This window comes from Mirounga leonina, unplaced genomic scaffold (assembly GCF_011800145.1).
Source record: "Mirounga leonina isolate KUSES-001 unplaced genomic scaffold, KU_Mleo_1.0 Mir_99, whole genome shotgun sequence".
Classification (NCBI taxonomy): Eukaryota; Metazoa; Chordata; class Mammalia; order Carnivora; family Phocidae; genus Mirounga; species Mirounga leonina.
This window is the reverse complement of record NW_023270971.1, coordinates 6596955-6619179: the sequence shown is the minus strand read 5'-3', so window position 1 is coordinate 6619179 and position 22225 is coordinate 6596955. Positions and strand designations below refer to the sequence as shown.

At 52.3% G+C, this 22225-nt stretch overlaps 1 protein-coding gene across 5 annotated transcripts in view; it reads left to right on the top strand.

The window, feature by feature from the left end:
- The first annotated feature begins 201 nt into the window (after positions 1 to 201).
- Positions 202 to 22225, top strand: part of TNIP1 (TNFAIP3 interacting protein 1) — a 49806-nt gene continuing 27782 nt past the window's right edge. For 2 of the 5 annotated variants that reach the window (XM_034999578.1, XM_034999575.1), the window contains exons 1-2: positions 6117 to 6280; positions 21018 to 21189. In XM_034999578.1, the coding sequence (XP_034855469.1) occupies positions 21054 to 21189 (136 nt within the window). In that variant the 5' untranslated portion in view covers positions 6117 to 6280; positions 21018 to 21053. Of the gene's footprint in view, positions 223 to 6115; positions 6281 to 21017; positions 21190 to 22225 lie in introns of those variants that run through there. The other 3 variants (XM_034999576.1, XM_034999577.1, XM_034999579.1) reach the window with 3 other exon arrangements.

The following is a 22225-nucleotide window of genomic DNA, read 5'->3' as shown; positions in this document are numbered from 1 at the left end:
GTGACAGGTGGGGCACTGACAAAGAAGGGCCCTGTGCTCTGCCAGGGGGGCAGGATGGGGCCTCAGCTGGGCCTTGTGGGGCTGCCTCCAGCTCGGGGAATTCCCCTCCTGCCTAAAAGTCAGCCCAGCCCAGCCCTCCTTCCTGCAGAAGCACAGTGAGCCGAGGAGCCTTCACAGGGTGGCAGCCCCAGCTGTACCCACCCTCGTCTTCTCCTGCTCCAGGTAAGTGACCCAGCCCAGGAGCAGCGGGCCAGGACAGGGCTAGGGCTCACTTCACGAGGGTGCCGGGGCTGCCAGACCACCCCCCAGCTCTACGCCAAGAGCCACCTGGCCTCCTACTTTCCTGCCAGCTGGGGTCGGCTGCTCCCCTGGGCCAGCTCCCTCTTCCCCCACCCGGGGCTTGGCTCTGGGTCTCTCTACCTCCTTGCCTGGCCTCATTCTGCTCTTGCTTCTCTCCCTCCATTTCTTATTTCCTCTTCCTGCCCTCCTCTTCTTGCCCCTTCCTCAGCCGCTGTGTTTCTTTCTCATCGCTGCTAGTTTTTCCCAAGGGAAGGAAAAAAAGAAAAGTCTATTTTTGTCTTATCCTTCCCTGAAGGAAAGGGATTGGGTTCACAAGTGTGAGCGTGGATTTGTGTTGGTGTGAGAATGTGTGTCTATGTTTGTGAGCATGTGTCAGACCTGTTGAGGCATACGTGTGAGTGCAAGTTCACAAGCATGTCTATGTTTGCATTGTGTCTGGGTCATTACGTGAATGTGTGTGTGTCTCTGTGTGAATGTGAGCTTTGGAGGGTGGGTGTGTGCCTGCATACTGGGCACGTTAGTGGTCTATATAGCGAGGTAGGAAGAGACCAGGTAGGAGCCTAGCGCTGCCTCCCTGAGGAACACGATGGAGGGCTGGGACGCTCCTCAGAGCTGGAGCAAAGGGATCTCTGGAGGGCTCTCCCACCTGCTTTCCTCCTAGGGCTGGCCGGGCCCTTTGGTGGTTGAACCTTCAACACAGGGTCTGAGGCACTGGGAGGGGGTGATTGCTGGCAGACAGTGGTGGTGGCCTCCTCTTTAATCACCAACAATCCAGATTTTTCAGAGCTGGTCAGAGGCCCAGCCCAGGGAAGTCCCTGGCTAGGAGGGGCAAGGTGTAGAGACCAAGTCACTGTCAGAGTGGCTTCTGGGCTAGAGAAGAATGGAGGGAGCAGGGGGGGGGACCCTGGAAGGGGGAGTATGAGAAAGGACATGGGGTGAGGCTGTAGGAGGATTGCTCTCTGGGCCCTGTCAGGGCTTCCCAGGATTGGTAAATGTCTGGTTCCCGCGTGACTGCCTCCCTCAGGGGCTGGGCTGGGCTGGGCTGACCTCTCCCCACTTCCAGGAAGATGACAAAAAGCAAGCTTGGATCCAAACTCAGATCTGGCTTGACACCATGACCTGAAGACAGGGAGGCCAGAGGGAGAGGAGGTGGACTAGGGGAAGCCTAGGGCTCCTGGGAACTGTGGGAGGTGCCTGGCCACATATGCTCTGAGGCCGGGAATTTCCTCCCAGAGTCACTTGGCTCTTTCTTCTCCGTCCACCAGTGGCATCCTAGAAACCCTATCGTAAATGGCAGGCCCAGGGCCACAGTGGAAACAGCTGGGAGGGAAAAGGAGGAAAACAGGAAAGACCTTGGAGAAAAAGTCGGGAGACATGCCTTCTAGGCCCGGTGCTTCTGAGAACACTTTGTGAGGTCTAGGGCAAGTTCCTCTGCAGCTCTGGGCCCTGGGCTTTGCTGCCTTTAACTCATGCCAGTCCCTGTGGCACCTCATTCTTTCTCTACCCTATGCACTGGACTCTGCCCTTCGTGTTCTTGGTGAAGAAAGAGGCAGAGAGCAATCACAGGTATAAGGGCGGGCAGGGCTATGACCTAAACCCAAATCTGTCTGACTCCAGAGCCTAAACCTAACCCTTGCATGACCCACATCCTCTTGGAGGAGGGGCAAATTGTGAGTATGATAGAGTTTGATTCACCTTCAGGTGCCTAATGAACGTGAAAACTTAGGGATCTCTCAGAGCCGTCTGTCCACCCCTTATGCGGTGATTTGGGAGGAAGATAGAGTTAAAAATGCTTCTGAGGCCAAGGGTGAGAAACAGGGACCATAGGTTCTGCTCACTTCTTTATTTCTTACCCAAAAAATATGATTACCTACTACAATTTCAGTCAACATCATGGGCTTGACATGCATTTCTCATTTAACTATCACTCAAATCTCTCTCTCATGTGCACACACCCAATACCAAAAAGCACCTAGAATCCACCATGGGTTTTATATTCCCCAGATTGCCTCCGGCTATAGAGCTGGGAGACTGGGTGGAAGGAAGGGACCCAGACCCGGGATCCCTCTCTTCCTAGTTCATTAGCCGCTCAGCTTGAGTTTCATTCCCCTGTAGCCAAGACCCAACTCACAAATTCACCTACTAGAGTAAGGCTGAGCTGGTTGGCTTTAGAAGCTCGTCTTCCCAGCCGTGGGATGTGTGGAAATAGCACTGCTCTGGGAGAAGGAGCCTTGGGTTCTAGCCGTCAGTACTGATCACAAACTTGCTGTGAGACCTCTAGCAAGTCCCTACCCTTCTCCGGCCCTTGGTGGCTTTATCCTTGTGAGAGAAAGCCTGGGTCTGATCCTTTCTAAATGAGCTTTTAAGGACTGGCATTTTGAGCTCTGTCTTACTGGCTGGCAAGACTCCATCGCCTAATGCTTAAGAGCGGAAAGAATTTAGGACTTGTTGCTGTATAAGACCTTGGGCAAGTCATCTAACACCTCAAAGCCCCAGTTTCATCTGTGAAATGGGGATGACAGGGGTAATGACCTCGGGGTGGTTGGGAGATACCCTGTTATGTCAAACTGCAGACCCAGCACACGGCAAATACTCCGTAAATATTACCTCTTAATGTTTTTAATACGTCACCGCCACTCCTTTTTAGGCATTTGATTTAAAGTTCAGTCAGTTATGGGTGAGTTTCTTGGTATGTTTTTTTTTTTTTTAATTTTTTATTCTTATGTTAATCCCCATACATTACATCATTAGTTTTAGATGAAGTGTTCCATGATTCATTGTTTGTGCATAACACTCAGTGCTCCATGCAGAATGTGCCCTCCTCAATACCCACCACCAGGCTAACCCATCCTCCCACCCCCCTCCCCTCTAGAACCCTGTTTGTTTTTCAGAGTCCATCGTCTCTCATGGTTCGTCTCCCCCTCCGATTTCTTGGTATGTTTTTTAATTCCCTCAAATCTGGGCTTCGGTCTTTCTTTGGAGCATCCTTAGTGGAGGGGATGCAGAGGGAGGGAGTGGTGGAAAGGAGACTGGGAAGTTGCATGCTTTAAAACAAAAACAAGATAAAACACAGGCCTTTGAGTCTCCTCCCAGGTGGGGCTTTGTGCAGGTGCCTATTGTCATTCTGGAAGAGCAAGAAATTTCCAGCTGCCTGAGTCACTCAGCTCTTGGCTCGGACATCTCCTTCCAGATCTGGGGGTGGCAGGGGGTGCCAGGCTAGGGGCCCTATTTCCATCCTGCCAGGGGTCTCGGGGACCACTGAGGATGTGGATGGTGACATGGAACTTGGGGAGGGTGCATTCCTGGGTTTAACAGTGAAGTTCTGTCCAGTGTTTGCAATCTGTGTCTATACACCACTATCGTTTCTCGAATGCCTACTCTGTGCCAAGCTTTCCTTGCATTAACTCATTTATCCTCATGATCACCTGAGGGGTAAGATACAATTTCCTCCATTTTTCTTTTTTTTTTTCTTTATTTTTTATTTTTATTTTTTTAGATTTTATTTATTTATTTGAGAGAGAGAGAGAATGAGAGAGAGCACATGAGAAGGGGGAAGGTCAGAGGGAGAAGCAGACTCCCTGCCGAGCAGGGAGCCTGATGCAGGACTCGATCCTGGGACTCCAGGATCATGACCTGAGCCGAAGGCAGTCGCTTAACCAACTGAGCCACCCCGGCGCCCAGTTTCCTCCATTTTTCAGAGAGGAACTAAGGCTTAGGGAGACCACCCAGCTATCAAGTGGTTGAGTAGGGGTTAGAACCCAGTTAGTTAAATTCATAGCCTGTGTTCATAATGAGTGTTGAGTTTCTGTAGGAAAAATCATGACACTGGAAAGACAACATGGTGCTGTGGAAAGAGCACATATAACTGGAAAACCAAGGTCCTGGCTTCCAACAGGCATCACTCAATGGATGTGGCCCTGAACAAGTCCTTTACTATACTGAGGCCTCAGTTTACTTATCTGTCAAATAGGGGATAGTGAACAATGGTCTCCATGGCTTCTAACATGGTGGGAAGTTCTGAATTCAAACTCTAAATTCAATTTAAGACTTAAAAGGAGGGAAGGGGTAGGTGTGGTCATGACTTTGAAGAGCATTTTCTCAAACATTGTGTTAAGAAAAATTATGTCAAAATAGGGAATCAGTCAAAAAAAAAAAAATGACCACATGACCTTTTTATGTCATACCAGAGTACTGTCCAGCAAGTCCACTTAGGGGTCATCAGGCACTTTAAGGGATGAAGCTTTTGCCTAACTCTCGAAGGTCAGACATTTTACAAAAACAGTTGAAATTGTTTGGAAGCAAAATGCAAATAGGTGGAGACTCTTCATTTTTTAAAGTAAATTTCAGTGTTCATGAGAAGACTTGGGTTGAGATTAGGAAGACAGCATTCCAGGAGGCAAATTGGGAACTGTAGACAAAGAGCAGGAAGAAAGCCGGTTTGGGGAAGCCTAATGGGTAGGGGTGATTCCTGTGAGCCGGTGGTGAACCAGCCCCAGATTCTAATCCTTCTGTACCCTCCCCTGTTGATGACACTCAAAGGTGCTTTGCTTGGCCTTTGCATCCTCCTCTCCCCACCCTCTTTAAAATCAGAGTCTATGAGTACTTCTTTTCCTAGTTAAAATGAACAAAAATTAGTATTGTTCTGAGAATGTGGTAACACTTTTGAAGTAACTAAAGGCATCCCAGAATTTGAAGACAGCTTTGAATTAATTGAAGTCACAAGGCCTGAGAGGAGAATCCTCCAATTAGGTTTCTACTTGGATAGGGGTGTGTGTGTGTCTGTTCACAGTCGCAGTTGATTGACAGATCTCTCCTTCTGTAAAATGAGGGCCTGTATGACATAGCTCGCCAAGTCATTTCTGAGGACCAGGGCCTGTCAATGACTGTTTTCATCAGTTCCCAGGAAATAAGTCTTTTGCAATTGGTTTCTCATAAAGCTATATTTACCCCCACTTAAAGAGCTGTCCTTTATTCCCAGTTTAGGTCCTTTTTTGAAATTAAAACTCTCTTAAATAAAATGATGGGCTTAAAGAGAAACCAAAGAAAGTGTTCCCACCGTTAAACCAAGCCGCTCCTTAAGGGTCTGGGAAATCCCACAGCTGTTTGGACGATCTGTCCCACAAATACGCAGACAGGGTGGGAGGCAGACTCTAGATTTGCCCACCAGGGTTCGAATCTTGGTTCAGCCACTTACTGTCAACTAACCTCTCAGTGCCTGTTATGTTAATTTATTTACAGTAAACAAGGGTGGCCCTGCGAAAGAAAAAAAGTAAAGCATGCAAAATGCTTACAATGTCTGGGGCAGTAAGTATGCAAAAAAAAAAAAAAAAAAAAAAAAGGAAAGAAAAGTTCTTTAGGGGGTCCTTTCAGCTTGAATTTCTGGGAGCTCTGCGAAGTTGTTCGGGAGCGCCCTGGACCCAACTCTGGGGCCCTGAGCTCTAGCTCTGGCTCAGCTCCAGATGCTTACGTGCCTTTTGGCAAGTCCCCTCCCCGCTCTGGTCCACGAGCCCCTGGCAGCAAGGAAAGGATGGGGTGGTCTCTGCGGCTCGTCTCCGCTCTGAAATTCCGGCCTCATCCCGGACTCTGGGGCTTCCGGCGCGGGGAGTGCCACGAGGGGCTGCCCAGGCCCCGGAGGTCACCGCCCGAGGGGCTGGCCCGCGGGAAGGGGTACCCGCGCCGGCTCAGCCGCTCTCGGCCCCGGACCTCCCCGGGCGGCTGCTGTTTACCTCGCTCCGTCCCACCCCCGCGGCCGCGGGCCCGCCCCGACGGCGTAGCGCGATTGGGCGAGCGGCCTGTCAATCGCCGGGGACTTTCCCCGGGGTAGGGCGGCCCTGCCCCTGACACTTCCTCGTCCCCGGCGCGGTCCCCCGCCCCGGCCCAGGAGCCCGCGGAGCGCAGGAGGGCCCGACACTGGCCGCGGCCGATAACCCGGGGCTGGACGCAGAGAGGGGGACGGTGTGCTCCAGGGCCCCAACCCCAGGTAAGCCGGCCGGCCGGAGCGGGGCTGGGGCGGAAGGGAGTCCGCGACCCGGCCGTTCGCAGCCTCGGCGTGACCGGGCTGCGGAGGAAGGGGCTGGTCGGGCCCGGCCCGGTGGCCTGGGCTTTTCGGCTCCTGGGCCCCGGCGCGCGAGGTCCCGGCGGCGGCGACTCCCGGCCCCGCGCGGAGGGCGGTGGGCGCGCCTGCGCACTGCGTGGGCGAGCGCGTCTGGGAACGGCGTGCGGACCAGCCGGGTGGGGGAAGTGGGCCGGCGCGGGTCTGGGTTAGTGTGCGAGACCAGCTGGGAAGCAGTGTGCGGAGGTAAAGAAGAGGAAAATAATAATTCATTGGGTGCTTTCCAAGTGCTGATCTAAACCCTTTTCGTGTATTAAACTCTTGTAGTTGTCACATCTTTCTTTAAAATGAGTATTGTTATTATCATCCCCATTTTACAGTTGAGGAAACCGAGGCACCTGGAGATTGGGGTCACACAGCTAGGGAGTTGCAAAGTCAGGATTCGAAGCCTGGCGTTTGGCTCCAGCGTTCCTGCTGTCCAGTTTCTTTTGAACGTACTTGGCACACTGTTGGAGGCAACATTTGTGTGCATGTGCAGTGCAGGGTAGCTGGAGTGAGTTTCTGGGAGTGATTTTAGGTGTGGAGTTTTTAGGTATGGGTGAGTTTTCCACTGTAGAACATTTGTGTATGTGTGTGTTTGTGTGTGTGTGTCATGGTACATATGGAAGTGATTACATTGTACATTCATTAATTGTATCTATGGAGGTGGGCGTGAATTTTGTGGGACCGGGTGAGAGATTGTGTTTTGGTTGGGGTGGTTTGTGGATGATGCAGAAGAATCAGCAACGTCCATCCCCACCTTCTTGCAGAATGACAGTACAGAGAAATCTGTGGATTCCTAATGCATCATTTTAATTGCACAGTATCATGAAAATAGAATTTAATCAGCATGTATTTTCCAAACAGCAGGGTATGGTAGAGGGGAATTCAGCATCGGATGAGAGGTCAGGAAACATGAATCTCAATTTTTTTTCTTTATTCCTGATCATGGATATTGCATTAGGAGGCGGAATATTTATTAGTACAAAGGCATAGGAGTCTTGTGATGTTGTATTAATATCCTTACAGCAGACAGAACCGAGGTAGTGAAAAACCAAGAGCGGTAATGATGACAGCGTACATTTATGAACACTTACCTCTGCCAGGCACAGTGCTTTATATTCAGTATCTCATTTAATCTTTTCAACAACCCTGGGAGAGAGTCACTAATAGTAGCCTCAATTTTCAAATGGGGAAATTGAGGCCCACAAAGGTTAAGACTTGGCCAAGACCAGTAAGCCTTGAATAGTATCACTCTGTTCCTTTTCCACTGACCAAGCTTTCTGTCCTCTCTGTGTCCTGGGAAAATAGTATAATCAGGAACTGGCCCTTGGTGGAAGCACTTGATCATGGCCCCCTGGGGGCTGCAGTTGTGAGTGTCTTATATTCTACATACTTCTGTGATCCTGTTTTCCCCCACCAATGGGTGCCCTGGGGGTACGGTAAGGTTCTCATGCTGAGGGGTGGTACCCGCCCCTATGCCCACACCAGGTCTTTAGGGGCCCCAGGAAGCCGTGGGGTCTGACTCATACCCTTACCCCTAATGCTGCCTGTGAGTTGGGGCCCAGATGTCCTGGGGTGGGTCAGGCCCACCTGGTTTGAGCACCTCACAATCGTAGGTGGTCGTCTGTCTGTCTGTCTCTCTGAGTACTCCTGGGTACGGCAGCTGCTTGCCCTGCTATTTAGCCAGGGCAGCCTGCTTTTTTTTTCCCTCCAACGTGCCAAGCTTGTTCTTGACTTGAGGCCTTTGTATGTGCTGTTCCTTCTGCCTGGAACGCCTTTCCCCATTTCTTTACATGGCTGGTTCTTCCTTATCTGTCAAGTCTCAGTGCAAATATCACCTCCTTAGAGGGGCCTTGCCTGACCTTTCTATGCAAAGTGGCCCCTTTTTTCACTTTCTGTCATATTACTATTGTGTTTTTCTACGCTCATCATGCTCTGAAATAATCTTGTTTATTTGCGAATGAGAAAGTATATGTATGGAACTTAGTGTCTAGAATATAATAATGTTTAGAGTTTCCTTGTTTGTTGCTTTTCTCTTTTCCTGGAGCAGAAGGGAGAGAGCAGGAACCACTTTAGTGCATGTGCATCTCTGATCCTGGATCAGAGTGTCTGGGGGTAAGGCTCTGCTGGGTTTGTTCAGTGGATGAGTAGAGTAGAAGAAACAAGAATAATGGTGCATTTCACAGATGCGGGAACTGAGGCCAGGAGATGGGAAGGCGCTTGTCCCAGAAAGGTAGTGGCAACGTCAGGATGAGAACCAGAACTTGCTCCCCAAGGGGATTTTTTTCTTTCTTTCTTATAGTCAGCAAATTTTCCCCGACTGGCCTCATGCCCAGGCTTCTAGAGGAGCATGATGCTCAGGTGCATAAGGAACGAGCCTGGCCCTCCAGAAACTTGTAGTGGAATGGGGAGAAATGTGCTCTGAGTGTGGTCTGGAAGGCATTGCGTGCCAGCAGGTGTCCAGCATAAGTCTCACTGGAGTGCAGGGCAATTCGGGGGCACCAGGGGGCCAGGGGGCTTCTCGGGGGAGGTAGCTTCAAGGCCAGGCTCTAGTAAGATGATGAGTGCAGAGTGGGGCCTGAGTGCCTTCTGGAACGTAGTAGACTGGGTAGAGGGTTTGGGGTAAGGCTCTGTTGGGTTGGGGGAGCCGGCCAGCCGGACCAGGAAAAACCCTAAGGTCTTGGCTACCAGGCAGAGAAGTCGTGGTTTCTCCCTGTGGCAGCATCGGGAAGTGATTAGAGTGGTTGGTTGGCAAACGTAAGCGTGCACGTGAAGCACCTGGGTGGCTTGTTAAACACATATCGGACCGTGTCCCCAGAGGGGCTGATCCAGAGGGTGGTGGCCGTGCTGCTGCGTGGCTGTGGTGCACTGGGGGAACCCCTGTGCTTCAGAGTTTGGCACACCTGAGTGGGTGTGGCCCCTGCTCCCGGGTCTGTAAGGTCCTCCCATGTCAGTGCTATCTTCTCTGGTGCTGTGAATGAATGGGACAGCCCAGGGCTGATCAGTGCTAGCTGCTGATCTTGTGAGTGAGGATAATCGTGAGCATGCTGATGGGATTTCAGTAGGAGATGGTGGGGATGGTCCGATTTTTCATGCTTTGGGATAACTCGCCTTTAACCCCTCTGCCACCTATGGACCATGCTGTGTCCTCTCTGGATGGGTTGTCCTTTGCTCTGGGTCCGATGTCTTTCCATCCCTGTTTGGAAACATGGACACTTACATGCGGGAGGGGTGCAGAGGACATCTGGCCCCCGTCCCCTCAACAGTACCCAGCCCCTCTGCAGGTGATCATCCAGTCTCGGCTTGACCCCTACCCCCAGAGTCAGGGAGTGCTGTACCTTATAGGCAGCCTCCTCCCATGTCATGGCTGGTTAGCTTTCAGTGAGTCCCCCTAGGGGCAGCTTCTTCCAATCTCACCTCCCTTTTCCCTCCTTGCCCAGCTGACCACTTGGAGGGAGGAAGGGCACGGTGCTGTGCGGTAAGAGAGTGCACGGCTGGCACCCGAAGGCCTAGGTTTGCCTCCCCTCTGTGTCATTGCCATCCTGTGCAGCCTCCGGCAGGTCTTCTTCCTTCGCTGGCTTTGGTGTCCCAACTGCAGCGTGGAGATTGCACTGGCTGACGTCTTAGAATGTTCTCTTTCAGCTCTTAAAAACTCTGGCCCAGTGACCGGGCTGCCCTCTTTCTGGCTCCATCCATTCCTGAGCTCTTTCCGGCGGGCCAGGCCTCTCTGGGCGCCCCCTCCCTCCCCACTTCTCCTTGCTGCTGCCCCCCTGCCGGCCCGCAGTGCCTGCTCCTCTTTGCCCTGTCCCTGTTGGAAGGGAAGGTGTCCGAGGCCCTCTGGAGAGTTGCCAAAAGGAAGGCTCAGGGAGGCAGGGGGAAGCTCCCTTTGTTCCACGGAGCAGAGCTCCCCAACCTCCAGAGACAGACCTTGGCAGTCACCTCAGCCTGTTAGTTGCAGGAAGTTTTTGATGTGTCTTCCCCCCCCCCCCCCCCCCCCCCCCCCGTGACTGGCCCAGGACAGTCACTCTTCCAAAAGGAACAGATGACTGGCCTGAGGAGCAGCTAGCTGGTTCTTTGTCTTCAGGCAAGGCTGAGCTCTTCTCTCCCCAGGGACCTCACCCTGAAGCTGTTCCCTGTGTCCTTGAACGCCTACGGGGTGGACAAACTGGGTGGCCCAGCAGATGTATGTGTGTGGGGGGGGTGGGGGCGCCGTGGGAGTTGTGTCACCAAGGAGTCATACTCAGAGGCCAGAGCTGGTATTTTTAGGGCAGGCATGGGGGGTGGCCCATGAGTCAGGGGCCTTTGGTTTGGTCTCCACCCACACTGGAGAGTGCTCGCTCCACTTTCCACTGTCTGGCAGGCCATCATCCTGGCCTTCTCGTGACCAGCTTCATCAGTGCTCTGGGGAACCCTGGTGCCTCCACATCGCCACTTCTGCCCCTGCCAGTGCTCTCCCCTCCCCAGGCCCAACCCCAAGGAAGAACAGGAGCCGAAGGAGAGCAACACTAACTTTTGGAAAACACGAAGGAATCTTTCAGATGTAGAGGGTAACATGCACACACCGGGCACCCACCCATCTGGCTTCGGAAATGACACATTTTTGTACACCTGAAATTTCTCCTTGATCATCCCCTTTCCCTCCCATCTGGAAGTAGCAAGAGTTCTGAATTTAGAGTTTATTCTCTCATATTTCTCTATAGTTTTATTATCAGTGTAGGGCTCCTTACACAATGTGTAGTACAGTTTTGTATGTTTAAGAATGTTGTTTAAGTTTAAGTGCCATCATACTGTCCGTATTGTGCAACTTCCTTGTTTTGCATAATACTATATTTGTGAGATTCAGTGATGTTCATATCTCTAGCTGTATGTAGTTCATTCATTTTCACGGCTGCATCGTATTCCCTGGTATGAACTTGCCCCGATGTATCTATTTGTTTTCGTCTTCATCAGGGAGTTTCTAGCCTTTGCTGCTAGAACAAGATATCTTTGGCTTTTATCTGAGTGGTCTTACCCCTGTCCAGTTGTCCCCTTGCTAGCCATTATGGCTTCTGTTGGGGTGGCACTTCTAGGTCTATAGAGAGCTCTGTGGTTCCTAATTGGTCCTCCCAGCATTTCCATAGGGAGGAACAAGGGAAGTGAGGCCAGCTCAGGGTCACATGGCAAAGGAGCAGAGCCAGGATTTGAACCCAATGAGCCCTCCTTCCACCATATTTAGAGAAGGGGAATTCTTAAAAGTTGTCCTCTTCCCCCATAGAGGGGGGAGTTACAGGGTTGGAGAAACCCTTCATTGGGTAAACCAGCTTTTGGGCACACTGGGGACGGGGAGACAGAAGGACAGCCAAGTCCTTCATCCCTTTTGTCTAAGAGTGGACCTAGTGCCCTTTGTCCCCCTAGCTGATAGTCGAGGCAGTCCTTGTGGGCTAAGTGAGGTCCCAGCTGCTGGGAGGAAAGCCGGCTTCTAGGTGTGGACTTTGTGTACCTGTGGATCCCAGAAGCTGAGAGGAGGCATGCACGGAATAGAAGGAAGGTGGGCTGTGGTTGCCGGGGCTGTCTTCCCAGGGAGCTTTTTTTTTTTTTTTTTTAAGATTTTTAATTTATTTATTTGACAGAGAAAGACACAGCGAGAGAGGGAACACAAACGGGGAGTGGGAGAGGGAGAAGCAGACTCCCTGCCGAGCAGGGAGCCCGACGCGGGACTCGATCCCGGGACTCCAGGATCATGACCTGAGCCGAAGGCAGTCGCTCAACCAACTGAGCCACCCAGGCGCCCCCCCAGGGAGCTTTTGGCGACGGGGAGTACAGGGTGGGACCAGTGATGTGATGATCAGGTGTGGGTTCTGCTTCGTCCCTTGGGAATTGTGTGGCCTTGAGCCAAGCCCTGCACCTGTCTGGGCTCGGCTTCCTCTCCAGCAAAGCAGGTGTACCTGGTGTGAGGACCCACAGGCAGTGGGCGGGGAGCTTTGTACTTGTTCCCAGTTGAGGGTGGTTATCCAAAGTCTGCTGCTTCTCTTCCCATCTTTGTCACCTCAAGGCCAGCCCTGGCCTTCCAGAAGCAAGATCCAGGTACCAGGTTGAAACTCTCTTCTGCAGTTGCTAACTCTCCACCCACTGGCTTTTCTGACTAGAAAACTTGTTTCTAGACTTTTCCTCCTTATTGATGATCAGATCCCTCCAGCCTTGTGTGTCCGTATGAGGCAGGTACATAATGAGCTCTCACCCTTCCCCATAGCCCTCCAGCCTCATTTGGTGCCAGAACAAGGGGACTTCCCTATTATTCTGACCTTGTCAAGACACTTACATTTTTAAAACTTAATTTAAAATATCCCTTTTTTAAAAAGCTACAAAATAACATTCTCATTGAAGGAAAAACCCCCCAAACTCAAGCAATACAAAAGATATAAAGTAAAAAGTGAAAGCTGTCTTCTCTCTCCTTCTTCTCCCCTGCCCCTGTTCCCACTATATTTTTAAATTAATTTTTTTCAATAGAACAGGACTAGATTTCCCTTGTAAAGAGTTTAAATTTTGTAGGTAAAATGAATGTTTCTTTTGTTTGCAGTCCCTATTCCAGGTCCTCCTCTAGAGCTATCTACCAGTAGCAGTTTGGTGTATATCTTTCCAAACTTTTTCCTATACACATTTAAAATTTTATATACGTATATGTATATATACATATATATGCACATACATACATATAGACATGTACGTAGTTGTATGTTTAGAGAAAAAAGTATCCTGGGGTGTGTGGCTGGCTCAGTTGGAAGAGCATATGACTCTTGGTCTCCAGGTCATAAGTTGGAGCTCCACATTGGATATAGAGATTACTAAAAAAATTAATAAACTTAAAAAAATAGTATTCTATTATACTTTGCTTTTTATTCTTTTTTTTTTTTAAGATTTTATTTATTTATTTGTCAGAGAGAGAGACAGAGCACAAGCAGGGGGAGCGGCAGGCAGAGGGAGAAGCAGGCTCCCCGCTGAGCAAGGAGCCCGATGTGGGACTCGATCCCAGAACCCTGGGATCATGACCTGAGCCGAAGACAGCCGCTTAACCAACTGAGCCACCCAGGCGCCCCTTGCTTTTTATTCTTAATGATGTTTTATGAACATCTCCTTGCAAAGCAGTGTGCCCCATTCTTTTTGATGGCTGCATAGTATTCCAGTGAGTGTCCGCACCGTGGTTTATTAAACCAGAGCCTCCCTGATGGACATGTAGGACGTTTTTGCTGTTATAAAGCTGTGGCAATGCAGATCTTTGTTCAGCCCCTGTGGGCAGTGACGAAGAGATTTCTAGAATCTTAGGTAGAGGATTACTGATTCAGGCAGTATCCTCTGGCCCTGTAGGTAACTAAAACCTCAAAGCATACTTTTCTGTAAGAGAACTTTGTTCTCAGCTAATCAGGTGTGCAAGCAGGTGTTGACATCATTGAGAAAGGACAGTCTTTGCTGTGGGTGGCCCAGCTATAACAAAAACAAGTGTATACAAGGCTACATCAAAAGAAACATAATACCTAAAAAGGTGGAAGTGAAAGTTCCTCTGTTTGGTCAGGTAAACCACACCTGGAGTGTTGTGTCCAGTTTCAGGACCCACTACAGATAGGGTAGGGGTAGAGGGTTGAGCGGGGTGGATAGGGAGGGGTCTGCAAGCCAGTCCTTCAAGGAACAGCACAGGGAACGGGGTCTGATTAGCTTTAAGAGAATGCTGCAGGTTCCACGTGTCTTCAGGGCTGAACTGATTCCAGACTCCTGATTGCAGAACCCCAGAGGGCAGAGTGAGGGCTGGTGGAAGGAGAGCTGGGAGTTGTCTGACTACAGCCAGTGTTGGCTCCCCAGGGGAAGGCCCTTAGGGAGGAAGTTGGGTCACCAAAGATGGTCATCCGGAGTCCCTTGGCTCCCCTGGGGACTGGAGAAGCACAGGGCTGCATTTCCCCTGAGCTTCCTTGCAGCCTGAGATTCTAAGCCCCGGTGACTGCAGGTGATCAGGGGCAGACTGGGACCCAATTGTACACAAAGTTAGAGATATGTAGAGGCAGGGGCTGCGAACCTGGGAGTCTGTTCCAGATAGCCGGGTGGCAGGACTGGTTTCCTCCCACTGAGCTTCAGCCTGTTGTCTCTCCGGCCTTGCAGGGAGCAGGGGGTGGGGGGTGGGGGGAGCAGTGCTGGAGCCTGGCACGTTGAGCCCAAATTATTTGTTCTGCTGCTCGCCAGCTGTGTGTTCTTGGGCAAGTGACTTCACCTCTCTGAGTCCGCTTCCTTATCTGAAAAATAGAGATACCACTATCTAGCTGGGAGGAGGTTTCCTTGCTGGAAAACAGGGATAATTTTCTTCTTTATGCAGTGAGAAGAAAATGAGGCCATGTGCCTCATGATGCAGCCCAGCGCTGGGCCTCTGGTGGCCCTTGACTGCCGGCCTCTCTCCCAGCCCTCAGCAGAGGCTCCTTGTCCGTCTTTCCCAGTGGTTCCAGCTGGCTCATGGCTCTGGTCCACCCCCTTGTCCCCAGGCTATGGTATGGAGCCTGGGTGCTGTAGGTCGAGTGGAGGCAGTGGGCCTCCCTCGGAGGGTGAGTCCACACAGGGGAGGGAAGGAAGGAGGACACAGAAAAGATGCATGCTGTGCGTGAGGGACACAGTCCTCAAGCGGGGCTGGAGCCAGGGTGCATGCTAGGGAGCGGGGGGAGCACCCAGCGAAGGGCTGCAGACATCATCTGTGGGTTTCCGACTGCCCTTGGGGGAGGTGAAGGCACCCGGATAGCACTTGTAGGAGGCCTCTTGGTTCAGGGAAATCCACCTGGGCATTAGGAGGGATTGGAGCTGAGGAGAGCAGCCTTCTCAAGGTCAGAAGGTTATAGAAAGGGGTGATAATAAATTGCAGGTTCCAGAATGTCAGAACTAGAAGGGGCCTTAAAGGTTGTCTAGTCGATCCCTTATGTTATTGCTAGTGTTGCAAATACAAACCCCTCCTTTTGGGAAACTGAGGCCCAGTGAGGGGCAGATGTTTGCTCTGGTGGTCCTTGCCTAGATCCCACAGCTTCTGGGCTCAGTTCCTTGTATTACATGATATACCTGCAGCCTCTTTATTACTGAATTGTTGTAAAGACCGAGTAAGCCCTGGGCTCGTGGCAAGGATGCCAAGGTGGGCTCTTTGATGGATGACCCTGGGTCCGTAGTTCCCCTGATGGTGAATGGGGCTGGGGTGGGGGTGGGGGGGCAGAGAGCATCATGAAGTAAGAATATGGAGAGATTTTTGCTTTAGTTTGCAAGGTGCTTTCATGACTTCCTGTCATCCCTGGGGGATATTGCAGGATATTCCCACCTACAGTTGAGGAAAAGGAGGCTCAGATGCTCCCCTGTCTTTCAAGAGTGTGGTTTCTCGGTCCATCGGCTTTTGGGAGCCGCATCTTCACTGACTGTGGTTGGACCAGTGTCCCTGCTTAATGGCTTTTTGCAGTTACCAGAAATTAAGTGGGTGTCACAACCTAGCTTACTGAGCCAGCAGAGGAACCTAAAAACTCCATTAAAAGGGGGAGTAGATGGGAGTGGGGGAGACTTGGCCCTAAATCAGTGGGGCAGAGTTGTGGGGCTGCCCCAACCTTTTACTGAGAACCCATTGCGTGCTAGGCATTTAACTAGGTGCTATACACAAATCATTATTACTTTGGAAATTTTATTATTATAAAATGAATGTGTTTCTTGTTGAGTAAATCAATAATCAGGAAGTACGAAGTAGAAAGTGAGAACTCCCTTCCCACCGTACACATATCGTTGCATTTAATTTCATTAATCTGACAACAGGTAGGTTCTCTCCTTACCCCTGTGTTTTTTTTTTTTAATATAAGATTATTTATTTATTTATTTATTTGACAGAGAGAGAGACAGTGAGAGAGGGAACACAAGCAGGGGGAGTGGGAGAGGGAGAAGCAGGCTTCCTGCCAAGCAGGGGGCCCGATGCGGGGCTCGATCCCAGGACTCTGGGATCATGACCTGAGCCGAAGGCAGATGCTTAACGACTGAGCCACCCAGGCGCCCTCCTTATCCCTGTTTTGCAGCATACGCAGTGGAGGCTCAGAAAAGGCATGCAGCCTCCAGCGGGGGACAGGGGCAGACAGGGCTGGGATGAGGGAGGGGCAGACACTGGTGAGGCCCCCAGGTGCAGCCCAGGAGCAGGGCTCCTGCCTCCCAGAACCCCTTTCAGTGTTGTGCTGCGTGCCTCACCTGCTTCACCCCACACCCCGCATCACGTCGGGACCCTTTCTTCCGGACTCCATGGCTGTACCATCCTGAGTATGTCAGATCCCCTCTCTTTCCTTGCCTTGCTGCTGGCTCCCGAGGCTTGGGTCTCTGTGGATCCTTAGGCCAGCTCGACACCATCACCTGGTTTCTCTAGTCCAGGTTCCTCCCTTTGCACACGAGGGAACTGACGTGCAGAGAGTGCACAGGCTTGCCCATGGCCATGAAAGGCAGCAGAGTAGATCTAGCACCTTCTGATTCTCTGTCCTAGAGACCACTTCCCTTCAGCCCTCTGTTAGCCTCTCCCACTGGCATCCCGGGCAGCCCCTGCCTCTGCCTGGGGAGGTGGCCGTTGGCGACCTCCTGGGACCTCTTGGGACCTCCCGGCTCCCGGTACCAGAGATCTGCTTGGACTTTTCCCTCTGGGGCGGGGAGAACTTCATTTACCCCCAGCGTGTGGCCAGTGCCCGGCGGCCTTAGTTTGAGCTTATTAACGTTCCCAAGTGGGCCTCAGTTTCCTCATCTGTCAAACGGACACCGGCCCTGCCTTCTTCCCAAGACTGTTATGACAATCAGATGGGAAAACAAAGCTTGGGAAAATACTAGGTATTTTGCAGATGTTACAGGCTATGCAAACTCATCTCCTTTGGAGGGCCTGGGAGCCCCCCTCCCGGCACCAGAACGTGGCTGATCACAAGACAGTCTCTGCTGGGCCAAAGCTCTTCAGTGCAGGAGCTGAAACGGAGTGCGAGGGCAGTGGGCAGACTAGAGAGAGAGCAAGGACCTTCTAGTCCCAGCTCCATCCTGACTTGTTGGGTGACCTTGGTCTTCATGTTCTGGGCCCTGACTCATTGCCCTTACACCGTGAGGGAGAGTCAGGTGAGCTGATGCCCAGGATGCCTGGGCACTGACCTCCGGTACTGCCCCGTGTAGGGGCTGGGGTCCGCACCTCCTCCCCCCTCCACACACACTGTGCCGTCTGTGACGAGCAGAGGCCAGCCGTCCGCTCAGGAGGCAGGGGAGTGACGCAGCCCCTCCCTCAGAGGGCCTCTGGATGCCTGCTAATGGTCATCCTGTTGCTCTTGGAGATTCCCTTCCAGCTCTGTCATCCTGGGAATGATTCCCCTTTTCAGGAAACGTTCTAGAAACTACACTGACAGGAGGAGAGTTCCTGTCTGCCCAGAAGTCATCCTGGAACTGTCCCTGACCATCTGGGCATGAGGTCAGCAGGATGTGGAAATTCCCTGTTTCTCTATTTGTGTTTCTTCCCTCCGGAAGCCCAGGCCCTCCCCGGGGTGGCTCCCCCTGAGCTCCAGAGAGGGTTTTCTCACATCAGGCTGCTTTGTGTGGGTTCTGTTGGCCTACTGCCTGCCATCCTGTTCCCCCAGCTCCGCCTGCAAGGCCGGAATCCGGGGGAGTAGCCCTGCTTGCTCCTTCCTTGGCTTCCCTGACCCCCCTTCCATGTCAGCTTCCCAATGCTGAAGGAGAACCTGAGCATCACACAATTTGGAGGACACGGAGATGGGGTTTCGATTCCTGTAGCCCACATCCTGCTCTGTCGCTTGGCCGTATGTCTGGGCATCTCTGAGGGAGCACGGTTGTGCTAGCCCTGGTTCCAGAAGTATATGGTTGTCCAGAGTACCACTGGTCGGTGGGTCACAGCCGGGCTCTCGGGATGCTTTCACATGGCCTCTTGTGACAGAGCCAGGTCACGGGCTCCTTTGGTCCTTCAGTCTCTCTGATTAGAGGCTTACTGAAGCTCTGTTCTGGACCACCCGGAACATACACTGGCGGACAAGGTGGACCTGGCCCTGCTCTCGGGGAGCTCCTGGTCTACTGGGCAAGCCAGATGTGGAGTGAAAAACATACCCACATCATACGTAATGTCAGCTGTGAGTTCTGTTCAGGGCGAATGTAGAGGGGTGAGCAGGATCCAGGACACATGGGACCGCGTATCACCAAAAGTGGCTACAAGCCTCCTCCAGCCCTCTGTCTCCCCGTTTGGGAACCCCGTTCAGTTCTCAGTCACGGCTCACCTTCCAAGCACCAGACCTGTGCTGGGGGCAGATGAGCAGAGCACGCTCCCTGCTCCAGGACCTTCTCCGTCAAATGCGCAGGTGCTTACACCAGTCACTTGCACTGCATCCTGGGCCGTAAGGGTTTTGCTGGAGAGGCACCTGAGGAGGAGTGGGGAGCACAGAGGAAGGACTCCCCGCCCCCCATGTCTACCAACATTCTGAGCACCTTGCTATATGCCAGTCAACATGCTAAGTGCCTTATCCCGTCTCATACTTCAGTGAACACTTGGGTGCTTGAACTGCTCTGCTGTGTAACTTTGACCTTCTCAAGTTGAAAACAAGCCCCCCCTACACTAAGTGATGACTTTTGTGTTGGGCGTGTGGGCAGCTGTCCTTTGCTTCTGTGGGGCCCAGCCGGGCGTGGGTGCCTCTCGAAGTGTGTTTTCATCTTCTGCTTCTCAGTCTTTGGGGGAGGGGTCCCACTCATGAGAACTCTTGTTTTTCTTTCTGGCCCACGTCATTCCGCGCTAATATGGACCCTCGGGGCAAAATCCTTGTTACTTCCTGTGCCGCAAGGTAAGGGAAACAGCCCAGAGGGTACCTGATGGCTGGGCAGGTATTACCCCCCAGGCTGGAACTCGCTGGGGCCTGAGTCTTGTTGGGGATGTGGAGCCAGTGTAGCTGGGGGGTAGGGGGTGGTTAATTTAACTCGCTTTCTGAGGCAGAACCAGAGTTGCATCTTGACTCTCTAGTGCCGGCCACGTAATCCTGGCTGCATTACGTCACCTCACGGAGCCTCCCTCACACAGCGAGGTTAAGGCCTGTATCTTAGGGTTGTTGAATGGCTTAACGGAGATAATGCCCCCGAAACGGTGAGTGCGGTGCCTGGCAAGGGGGCCTGTCATGATTAGTCCCGGTTAATGAATGGGGCTGACATTATTAGTCCTTGTTCACTCTTTTCTTTCAGTGAGCCCTGTGTGGGTGCTCAGAGGGGCTTTGTGGATTCCTGACTGAAACAGTCTTTGCCCTAGGGGTGGTGACCTTGGGAGGGAGGTTTTGGGGCCCCGAGTCCTTCTGAGGCCCCCAGTGGAGCTCTTTCCCGTTGGCCAGCTCTTTGCAGGGCTGGAAGCTGGATCAGTTTTTCAGCCTCGGGACCTTTGCACTTAACTCTTCTCTCTGCCTAGAGTATTCTTCCCTCAGGTGGCTAGTTCCCTCAACCCCTTCGGGTCTTTGCTAAAATGCCTCCTTCTCTGCAAGGCCTTTCCCTGACAGCTCCACTTAAAATTAAAGTCCCTGCGTCATACTTCCCTGCTTAACTTTTGTCCATAGATGTTTTAAACACCCCTAAAAATCTGTTTATCTTCCTCTCTTCCTTGGCCCTTCCTTGGCCACTAGAAGGTGAGCTCCATGAGGGCTTTTTGTCTGTATTATTAGCGGATCATTTCGCAGCACCCGGACTGGTACCTAGGGCAGAGTAGATGCTCAATAAATAACTGCTGGATGAATGGAAGAAGGATGTTTCTCTGCTAAGTTACAGAACTAGGATTCTGAAGTCGCTTTGCACGGCGGTGTCAAACGAAATACAGCAGACGAAATGGAACGGGTTGATGCAAAACCCTGGCTGCAAGAGGAGAGAGTGGTTAGGTGGAAAATTCATCTGTTCATTAGAACTGGAAGGGACAGACCGTACGTGACATGGGACTGAAGGACGAGGGTGACAGTGTCAATTAGCGTATTAAATGTTAGTCAGGGTTTTTTCTTCTTCTTCTTTCTTCTAGAGAAGAGAATGTACCTATAAATGAAACTTGGGATTGGATTGACTTGCTTATCCCTTAGGGCCCAGGCGTGTTACTCTGAAGATCGCTGATTCCGTGTAAGACTTTCATTTCCCCTCAGAGCGGGGAAGGGACTGCCCGCGGTCCCGCAGTGAATTAATGGCGAGGCCATTGATTAATTCCCTAAGCGTTCACTGGGCACTCACTTTCTAGCTCTACTGAGCTGGGCACTGGGGCTGCGGTGATGCAGGGTCCCCATCCTTCTGGACCCCACCGATAGGACAGGGACTCAGGTTGTTTGACTCCCAAGTCCGTTGCTCTTTCTTGTACCCCACTGGCAGCTCACGCAGGTTGCTGTTCCAAATGAACCAGCAGTGCAGTGAGGCTGCTGAAAGGAACTGCTGCCTCTCTGGGGTTGTCTCTTAATAGAGATGCAGTGTCCAGCTCAAAGGAGGTGACCGTGCCGCTCCGCCATCCTGTGGCCAGAGCAGCCCCAAGCGCCGTGTTCTCTTCTGGGTGATGGGGACCGCCTTCCGGGGGCGCGGACGGACTAGGGTGCGCCAATGGCCTGGCCAGCCCCCTCATCTACTGCTGTTGTCCTTACAGCCAGGTGGGCGCCGCGGCAGGGGTTGAGCCGCCCTCATGGAAGGGAGAGGACCATACCGGATCTACGACCCTGGGGGCAGCGTACCTCTGGGAGAGGCTTCTGCGGCTTTTGAGCGCCTAGTGGAGGAGAATTCCCGACTGAAGGAAAAAATGCAAGGGATAAAGATGTTAGGTAAAACAGAGCCTGCGCTCTCCCTGCAAGCCTCCTCCCCGCAGCCTGCCATGCTAGCTGGCATCTGCCTCCACCCGAGTCGTCCCTCTGCCCCGCCTGGCCCGGCGTTGGCTCCTGCCTCGCAGCTCTGTCTTTGTGCTCTTCCGTAGCATGTTGGCAGCATCCCCAGCCCCGATTCTCAGCACCCCAGCACCAGGATGGTAGGACTCAGGATACCCGAGGGACCTAGAAGGAGGCGTGGGGTGGGGGAGGGAGGAGGGGCTGGAATGGCCGTTTTGTGCTCGTGGAAACAGAATGGTCTCGTCTTCTGGAAGCACCAGCAATGGGAGAGCTGGCCTCACCAGGGCAACAAGGGCACAGTCCCCATGTGTTGGAGCAGGGAGCTGAGCTTGGCTTGAAGCAAAGCGGGGATAGGTCCCTTGGTTTCTTTTTTCCTGGCTTTTGCTCGAGCTGTCCCCGTTGCCTGGAGCAGGTCTGCTTACCTCCCCATGACTGAACCAGCCCGGAGGCCATCTCATCCTCCATGTGCAGGATTCACTGATACCCTGTCCAGAGGAGTCTCTCTGCTCTCCACACCCCTAAAACTCTTCCTTTGCTTTGCTGCCACCTTCTCTGGCCTTAGGCTTTGGGGGTGAGCATAGGTCCCTGATTTTCCAACTGCTTACTCCTTGCTTGGCAGATCTCTGCTTGGAATGGCAGATTAGAGAAGGAGGAATGGAGTTTCCCATTCTCCACTTGTAGAAGGAAAACTGAGGCCCAGAGGGGTGGTGGTATTACCCAATGTCTCCTCCCTTCAGGCAGCCCCTGACTGGGGGGTGTAGGCTGTGGGTAGCCCCCAGGGGCCATGATGGCTGGTCTTGGAGAGCCCCTGGCTTTCTGTAGAGTCCCTGGCCAGGTATGGCAGGAGTGGGGCAGGAGGACAGTGCCTGGAGGCCAGGAGTTTGTCCTCGGTTCCTTTCTACTCCATTTTCCCTGATTGCGGGGCCCCTTCTTTCCCTGGCCCATCTCTGCTTGGGGGCTGGAATGATGTGTGTCG